Source organism: Hemicordylus capensis, chromosome 10, assembly GCF_027244095.1.
Source record: "Hemicordylus capensis ecotype Gifberg chromosome 10, rHemCap1.1.pri, whole genome shotgun sequence".
In the NCBI taxonomy this organism is placed as follows: domain Eukaryota; kingdom Metazoa; phylum Chordata; class Lepidosauria; order Squamata; family Cordylidae; genus Hemicordylus; species Hemicordylus capensis.
In genome coordinates, this window is record NC_069666.1 from 20,448,741 (window position 1) to 20,458,156 (window position 9,416).

Below are 9,416 nucleotides of genomic sequence, written 5' to 3' on the forward strand. Positions count from 1 at the left end.
TGTACGATGTTACATTGTTATTACTGAACATCGCTTTTCAGCATAGAAATTTTAATGTGAGGCAGCTGAATCGGAAATTATTTCTACTATTCATGTGACTGAATTGAGATAATGGTTTCCTGTCAAATGACAGTTAATTTAGCAAGTCTTAGAAGATTTTGTTATTGCCAGTTACTGCAGTTGTAAATTGTCACGGTGCTTTCCCTAACATGCATTTAAGCTTTATTAATTTTATTTATTTTTTGCCTTTATATACTGCCCCATATACAAATGGCTGGGCGGTTTCCAGATTAAAACGGAAATAACTAATACGACAGATCATTTAAAACAATTTAAAATAACTATCAATAAAGCTTTAAAACACTATGAACAAAAAACCTGATCAAATAGGTGTGTTTTCAGATGTTGCTTAAAAGCAACCAGAGATGTGGATGCTCTGTTTTTGTTTGGGAGCCCATTCCAGAGCCCTGGGGCATTCTGTTCTTTACAGAGAATTGGTTATGGAGCAGCCATGTAAACAAATTATTATTCTTATTGTGGAAAGCTTAATAGCTCTTGTGTGTCTCATTTGTAATACTAATTGGAAAATATTCTTCCAGTGCAGATGGTCGTTTTGAAGGGACAGCTACGAAAACTGTTGTTAAGCATGATGGCACCATTGCGTGGACTCCACCAGCAAATTACAAAAGTTCCTGTACCATAGATGTCACCTATTTTCCATTTGACCTCCAAAACTGCTCCATGAAATTTGGCTCTTGGACGTATGATGGCTCGCAAGTCGATATAATTCTAGTAGACGAAGAAGTTGACAAGCGAGACTTCTTTGATAACGGAGAATGGGAAATAGTAACTGCAACAGGAATCAGAGGGAACAGAACAGATGGATGTTGCTGGTATCCATTTATTACATATTCATTTATAATTAGACGCTTGCCTCTCTTTTATACGCTTTTCCTGATTATTCCCTGCATAGGACTATCGTTCTTAACCATCCTCGTCTTCTATCTTCCGTCTTACGAAGGAGAGAAGATCTCTCTATGCACCTCGGTGCTGGTGTCTTTAACTGTCTTTCTTCTTGTCATTGAAGAGATCATACCTTCATCTTCTAAAGTGATACCGCTTATTGGCGAGTATTTGGTATTCACAATGATCTTCGTGACATTATCCATAGTAATAACTGTCTTTGCTATTAATGTTCACCACCGATCTTCGTCCACTCACAATGCGATGGCACCCTGGGTCCGCAAGATATTTCTTCATAAGCTTCCAAAACTGCTCTGCATGAGAAGCCATGTAGATAGGTATTTTGCTCAGAAGGAAGAGAACAGCAAAACGGATGGAGTGGAGCCCTCAAGGAATACCTTGGAAGCAGCCTTAAGTTCGATCCGATACATTACGAGGCACATTGTCAAGGAGAATGAAGTACGTGAGGTGTGTGTATTGCTCGTTTGCATTCAGTTGTTTTGGTTATGTAGTAAAGTTGTGCCTTTGAGTCGGTGTCAACTCCTGGCAACCATAGAGCCCTGTGGTTTTCTTTGGTAGAATACAGGAGGGGTTTTACCATTGTTCCCTCCTGTGCAGTATGAGATGATGCCTTTCAGCATCTTCCTCTATCACTACTGCCTGATAGTTTCCCATAGTCTGGGAAACAGACCAGCAGGGATTCAAACCAGCAACTCCTTGCTCCCTAGGCAAGTTACTTCCCCGCTGCTCCATTAGGTAGCTTGGTTATGTCATACATAAGTGAAATCCTGGTCTGTTGTTTCAGGGATGGCTAGCATTTGTAGTCTTAGGAGTCACTCTGTCCTCCAGATAGTGGCTTAGAGACCCGAAGTATATTTTGCTGCACCAATTTCCCTCTCAATTTGTGATCAGACTCCATAATACAGTTAGGCCCTCAGGAACACAGGGAGCTGCCTTATACTAAGTACCTTTGGTCCATCTAGCTCAGTATTGGCTACACTGGCAGTGGCTTTCCCAAGGTTACAGGCAGAAGTCTTTCCCAGCCCTACCTGGAGATGCCAGGGGTTGAACCTGGGACCTTCTGCCTGCAAAGCACAGCTTGGGCTTGGTATCTAAGAAAGCACCGGGCTTGTCATGAACCCCGCCATCTACTGAAATGATCAGGAGAGGTCCAGCTGCCACTAGCTCGTTTTGGTGGTGACTGAGAACCAGCACTTCTCTGTGGCCATCCGAGGACTTTGGAACTCCCTGTCAGAATAAGAGCTTCCCCATCTCTGGCTGCCTTTAAGAAAGCTCTCGATTTCACCCCTGTTGCTTCAGGCTTTTATTTCTATTTGTTATAATTCTCTCAACTTTTTTTCCTTGGTGGGTTTTTACGGGTTTTTTTTTATTTTATGCAAATTAAGCCGTTTATAAATCAATTAAATAAATAAATGTCCTTGCCCTGAGCTATCACCCCATCGGGCAGTCAACGCTTCCTAGTTAGAAAGCACCTGTACACAAGTAAAGTATTGCACGCAATAGGTACAGATACGTGTTACATTTTTCTCTTGTATGCAGCGTTTAAAGCAAGGGTCTCAGGCAGCAGTCCTTCTCTAGATGTTGGCCTACGACTCCCATCACCTCTGGCTACTGGCCTTTGCGACTTGGGTTAATGGGAGTTGTTGTCCAACAGCGGGTGGAGTGCGGTGGTTTGAGACCCCTGCTCCAAAGTGTAGCATATCCCTGTTGCTGAATACTTTTTTGTCTTTTTCCTGCTTTGTATTTTGGCAGCCTCATTTTTAAACACACTCTCTCTCTCTCTCTCTCTCTCTCAGATATGTTTTAAAACAAAGCCTAATGTGTTGTTTGTTTTTTCTTTCTCCCCACTTCCCCTCTCAGGTTGTCGAAGACTGGAAATTCACAGCCCAGGTGCTTGACCGCGTGTTCTTATGGACATTTCTTCTGGTTTCAATAATCGGCTCATTGGCACTATTTATTCCTGTAATTCATAAATGGGCAAGCATAATAGTACCGATCCACATGGGAAGCACAAGCAAATAAATTTAAGAGTGTGAGCAGAGTTGTACCAGTTTTCTCAGCATATTAAACTTAAAGCTATATACTGTAGAGAAACTATCTGGCAGACTTTTAACATAGAATTGTGAAATCTTTAGGGAATGGCTGAGCTGGGACCCGGACTTATGCTTCAGCATGGACATCTTAGGACGCGGGCAATATGTTCTTAACTGTTCATAGCTTTCCTGATAGTGAGGCAGGGTCCACCAGCGTGTCATTGCTGCTTTGATGCGGCCCCAAACTACCTACAGAATATATGAGGGACAATGCACAGAGGAAAGACCTCTTTGATAGGTGATGAAGTTCCTGCACTAAGAAGACTTGGCATTTTGCTTAGAACATTTCAGATAGTCAGAACTTTATCTCTGCTCTCCGTCATCCCTTACAACAGTCTTGCAAGGCAGGACACTGTTGTTATCACCGTATTGCAGATTGGAGCTGGAGGCTGGGACTGAGAGATGGGGGCTTGGTTGGCTTGCAGCTGGATCTGCCCGGCTTACAGCTCATGCTCTCAGCTGCTGTGTTGTGCTTGGTCTCATGGTGTGGCGCTCCCAGTCAGCTCCACCATATTCTGCTGCTGGTGCTGCTGCTATTAGCACGGGATTCATTACTTGTTCAGTCTCCCTCCTTATGTCACAGCTGGATTCCCCCCCTCCCCCAGACTGCTCTGCAGTCGACTGTCTATGGCCATGTCATAGACTCAAAGCTGCTCAGCTCAAAGCTGCAGGAACGCTTAAAATATTGGGATCTTCCACGCCATGAGAAAAAAAGAGGCTATACTGCAGCTGATTTCAAGTATTAAATTTGGGGATGGGCAAGCTGTCAGTAAAAAAAGTCGTGCCCTTGAGTCGGTGTCGACTCCTGGCAACCACAGAGCCCTGTGGTTTTCTTGGGTAGAATACAGGAGGGGTTTCCCATTGCCTCCTTCCACGCAGTATGAGATGATGCCTTTCAGCACCTTCCTATATCGCTGCTGCCCGATATAGGTGTTTCCCATATTCTAGGAAACATACCAGTGGGGATTCGAACCAGCAACCTCGTGCACGCTAGGCAAGTCATTTCCCTGCTGCGCCATAAGGTGGCAGGCAAGTTGTACACCTATAACACCACATGATTCCTTCTACGTAAGGCAGAAAGCTGCCCGAGAGCTACACTGCCTGCATGCTGGCTATTTATCAGATAGAGCTGTGTGGTTGGCACCCCCCAGCTCATTAGGATAAGCTGCTACAGCTAAAAAGCTTTCAAGTCTGTGTGCTCGCCTCTTCTGAGCTTTGGTGTGGAGCTCTGTCTGATGGCACAATCATGGAGAGCTGGTCTTGTGGTAGCAAGCATGACTTGTCCCCTTTGCTAAGCAGGGTCTGCCCTGGTTGCATATGAAAGGAAGACTAGAAGTCTGAGCACTGTAAGATATTCCCCTCAGGGGATGGAGCTGCTCTGGGAAAAGACCCTGCATGCTTGCAAGCAGAAGGTCCCAGGTTCAATCCCTGGTTACACCTCCAAGATAAGGCTGAGAGAGACTCCTGCCTGCAACCTTAGAGAAGCCACTGCCAGTCTGTGTAGACAATACAGAGCGAGATGGACCTATGGTCTGATTCAGTATATGGCAGCTTCCTATGTTCCTATGTACATGTGAGCACTGTAAGGTATTTCCCTTAGGGGATGGGGCCACTCTGGGAAGAGCACCTGCATGCAGAAGGTTCCAGGTTCCCTCCTGACACCTCCAAAAAGGGCTGGGAGAGATTCCTGCCTGTAACCTTGGAGAAACAATACTGAGCTAGATGGACCAATGGTCTGACTCGGTATATGGCAGCTTCCTATGTTTTGTTCCTGTGTTCTGTTAAATGGCAGTTATGCGGCTTATCCAAACCTGGATCTGAAAGTTAACTATGTTTTAGGAACCATTATTAAACCAGGATGTGAAACCAGAGCTGAATGAGTAGGCCTGTTCACATGATCATTAAAATTTGGGTAGGAGCTGGGTTGCTGTCTTTTGCATGACAGTGAGAACCCATGGAAATCCCTCCAACCCAGGTTGCTCAAAACAGAGTAGTCCAGCTTTTGCACCCTGCTCTTAACCGAGAGGAGAGGAGAGCTCCCCTACTTTGCTTTTCTGGTCGTGTTGATCCACTTACCATTTCTGCCTAACAGGTCTGGAAACACTAAAGAACTGTGGCTACAAAGGCTGCTGTCCTTGAATGTGCCACTCTGCAAAGTACACTCTATGATCATTTAGCTGGAGCCACTTCAGCAAGGCTGGGTCTGCCTCCTGCTCCTTCATGGCCAATCAGAGGGCAGCTGATGACATCATGAAACTTTCCAGTATACTGGCAGTGCTAAGCATGCTGGGAAGACCAGCTAGGACTTTGGAGGTCTTTCCATGCTTACAACTCCTAATTTCAACAATGGCAGCCTCGCCTGGCTTAATAATGTATTTCCTGGGTTTGCTGATCCAGAGGTTCTGATCACGTGCTGCTATTGGAGTAGCAGCTTTCTAGCCCTCCTCCAAATAGCCATGTGAACAGACCTTCTGTTCCACATCTTGGTAGAATTCCACATCTTGGTACAATTATGACCACAGTATGGCATAATAATTATGCCATACTTGTCTGAATCTGAGACTAGATTTTTTCCAAGTTCTTTGATGTTAGAAACTGAGGGGTCATCTTAAATTAGGAGTCCTATTCCTTTCAGGTAGATACAAATTTAACCTCTACTTAACCTGTTTTAATAGGGTTGTCTTAAATGCAGAGTCATCTTCTATTCAGTTAAATATGGTAGTTGGAATTTTAGGTTCATGTGAGCCGTAGAGCTGTGGTTTAAGGAATTACCATTTTCCCAGCATGCAAGCTGAAGAGTTAGGGAAGGAGAGAGCACACAGGCTCAGAAGCGTTTAAGACTGTGTACATGACCAAGCACAACTAGTCCACAATCTATGATCTGCCAGTTCACACATTTTTCCCATTTGCGTGGTTGTGTGGAGAGAAAAAAAGTATTTTAAGAATGTTTAAGAATGTCTTTTTCAAAGACCTCTTTAATGCGTAAATAAAACATAAAAACAGATGTTCAAAGATAGCAAACGTTTCAGTGTGATACATCAGCTTCAGCACTATACAATAGTAGCTGAAACATGCTCTTCTGTTTAAAAATATTTGTTTTTTATATTTTCGAAGAGGCAAATTAGCATGCTAACTGGGACCTTAAATTAAAAGGATCTCTTCAAACACTTGCATGTATATTAAGGCAGAATCACACATACAATTTACTGTTTAAATGCACTTTAGAGATATGGAACCAAGTTGGGAAATTCTTATGTCAACTTTGAACTGTAGCAACTCAGTTCATGTCTTCAGTTGGTATAAAATGGCATTCTTAATTACCGGTGGCTTTATCATCTAAGCAGAAGAGCTGTTTTAAAAGACCTGGAAAATTCCAGTTTTAATATTAGAGTTTTTAAAAAAAGAATTTTAAAGTTTACCAGCTACATGAACTTACTTTGGGGTTGATTGTGTATTAATGATAATAAACGAAATCTTGCATTTGATACTTGTCTTCTGGTAGTAAAATCTGAAAATAATTTTGTCTTTCTATCTGACTTGAGAATCTCCCATCTCCCAATTTTGAACATTTGCACCTGGTGTTAGGCAACTGGGACATAGTAGGGATTCTGTTGGTGTACCAACCACTCTGTTGCCCACAATCTTCCTACCAGAGTAGGGAAATGGTCTCAGACCTGGTGCCGAACCTGTCTCAGATGGTTGTGTTGGGGGACCTCAGCATCCATGCTGAGGGTGTCATGCTGGGGATGGCTCAGAACTTCGTGGCTGTCATGAGAACTAGGCGGCTGTCCCACCAGCCTGACACACATTCCATATGTGAGGACTGGGAGTATTTCAGTGGTTCTGTTCCTTTCTGGAAAGTGGTGCTGAGGGACTGTTGCTTTTCCCAATGAAAACGTCCCTGTGGTGTGCTACTGGCAGTTGAACCGTTTGGCCTTCTTCAGTATCTTCTGCCACTGAGCTGCTTCAGGAAGAGCTGGTCTTGTGGTAATAAGCATGCATTGTCCCCCTTGCTAAGCAGGGTCCTCCCTGGTTTGCATTTGAATGGGAGACTGTGAGTCCTGTTAAGATATTCCCCTCAAGGGATGGGGCTGTTCTGGGAAAAGCACCTGCATGCTTGGATGCAGAAGATTCCAAGTTTTTATTATTATTATTATTATTATTACATTTATATCCCGTTCTTTCTCCAAGGAGCCCAGAGTGGTGTACTGCATACTTGAGTTTCTCCTCACAACAACCCTGTGAAGTAGGTTAGGCTGAGAGAGAAGTGACTGGCCCAGAGTCACCCAGCAAGGATCATGGCTGAATGGGGATTTGAACTCGGGTCTCTCTGGTCCTAGTCCAGCACTCTAACCACTACACCATGCTGGCTCTCTCCCTGGCATCTCCAGACAGGGCTGGGAAAGACTTCGGCCTGTAACCTTGGAGGAGCATGCAAGCATGCAGATGCTCTTCCCAGAGAGGTCCCATCCCATGAGGGGAATATCTTGCAGTGCTCACATATGTAGTCTCCCATTCAAATGCAGACTAGGGCAGGCCCTGCTTAGCAAAGGGGACCATTCATGCTGGCTACCACAAGACCAGCCCCTCTCCCAACTCTGAGCTAAATGGACTCAATCATTTGACTCTGTATACGGCAGCTTCCTATGTTCTGACACATGTTAACCATATAAATGTATGTTCAGGATCAGACTGCTCCAGATACTGTATTTACCTAGTGGATTATTGGCTAAGCAATTTATGTGACGTAAAGGACCACAGCCAGCTCCTTTTGCTGTCACTTACTCATTGTTGAAGAGGTATTTGAATAATAGTAGTCATCCTTTTAGGGAGGAAGTGATGTCTTCCTAAACAATGGCTGCCTGTACCTCCTACTGTCTTGACTGGAACCTTTAGCTTACCTTCTGGCAAAATGAAGCATCCACTCACAATAAACTTTCCTGCAGGTTGTTTAGGAGTTTAAAAGGCGACTTCCCAGCACTGTTAACTGCTCTAGTCTATAGCTTAAGTGTGATCATTCCCAAGGAATGGTAGCAGCAAGGAGCTTACAGAGATGCTGACACAGCTTAAGCCAGTCACGTCACAGATAAAGGCTAAGATTCCGGAGGAAATTAAGGAACCAATGACAGCAGTGCAGAAATAACCGTCATCACTTTCCAGGAAGATCAATTACATTGGAGCAACAGCAGGAGACATTTTAGATACAGGGACAATTTGTCAGCTTCTATAAGAGATCCGATCCCTTGTACGTTGCACTCCCAAGACAAGATGGAACCCCCAGCGAACTCCCCTCGCCATTGTAACTTGTGTTTTAGAGCCATAGCACAATCGGGCAGTGGGGATATTGAGGATATTTCTCAGAGAGAGCCTTAGCACTTGCTTACTGAGCAGCTGCTGGAGTCCACAGCAAAAGGAAGGCCTTGCAAATATTCAAGAAAACCGCCTGTGAGTGGTGACAAGTTGTGTGATGTGATTGCCAAACATGCACTCTTCAAAACAAAGGTAAGGATGATTTGTAAACTGCCCTGAGCCGTTTTTGGAAGGGTGGTATAGAAATTGAATTATTATTATTATTATTATTATTATTATTATTATTATTATTATTATTATATAATAAAAATAATATAATATAATACTCAGGCTAGGTCAGGATGACGACTGACTTAGAAGGGTTATATCATCACAATCTTTCAGGACAAGCTATTGTCATGAACCAGTGTTCCCTTTAACAGGGATTCCCAGATGTTATTCACTACAACTCCCAGCAGGCCCAGCTGCAATGGCCTTTGGCTGGGGATTATAGGAGTTGTAGTCAAGATCTGGGAATCCCTGTTAGAGGGAACACTGGTTCATGTCCCCAGACTCTGGAGTCACCTGAGTAGAGGATGGAGCAGAGAGCCTGAGAGAGGAGTTGTATAGGGGAGGCATCACTGACCCAGGCACCTGGTAACTCCCTGCCATTGGAAACCCCCATCCAAGATGAACCAGAGGAATCCAGATTCATACTTCCACCCAGACCCAGCAACACTGGCCTGACAATATCCTCCAGTTTGGAGGAATTTTCTGAGGACATCACAGTCTGCAAAGCTTTCGTGCAAGTCCCAAGCATCATCTTGCATACCATGTGGACACTCATACAGGCTTCAACACTCCCTCCTAGTGCAATCTTATCCTTTGTACCCACCCCGAGGAGGGATCTTGCACAATTTTTACACTGCCACCTGCTGGCCAGTTCTTCCATTCTAAAAATAACCCATCCTTTCCTGCACTCACCAGAGAAGTTGGCGTGGAAAGGGGTGGGTTCTTCTTGGAATGCAAAAGCTGGTTAGTAGGTGATGC

At 44.2% G+C, this 9,416-nt stretch overlaps 1 protein-coding gene and 1 long non-coding RNA gene across 7 annotated transcripts in view; both read left to right on the plus strand.

Annotated features, from left to right (window-relative positions):
* The window catches only part of CHRNA5 (cholinergic receptor nicotinic alpha 5 subunit), a 29,121-nt gene extending 22,552 nt beyond the window's left edge, over positions 1-6,569 (plus strand). For 5 of the 6 annotated variants that reach the window (XM_053272368.1, XM_053272370.1, XM_053272372.1 and 2 more), the window contains exons 5-6: positions 600-1,431; positions 2,845-6,569. In XM_053272368.1, coding sequence (XP_053128343.1) covers positions 600-1,431; positions 2,845-3,006 — 994 coding nt within the window. In that variant the 3' untranslated portion in view covers positions 3,007-6,569. The remainder of the gene's footprint in view (positions 1-599; positions 1,432-2,844) is intronic. The other variant, XM_053272369.1, reaches the window with a different exon arrangement.
* A 1,730-nt stretch (positions 6,570-8,299) lies between these two features.
* LOC128334953 (uncharacterized) overlaps positions 8,300-9,416 on the plus strand; it is a 39,057-nt gene continuing 37,940 nt past the window's right edge. The window contains exon 1 of the long non-coding RNA XR_008311458.1: positions 8,300-8,579. This is a non-coding gene — a long non-coding RNA (uncharacterized LOC128334953). The remainder of the gene's footprint in view (positions 8,580-9,416) is intronic.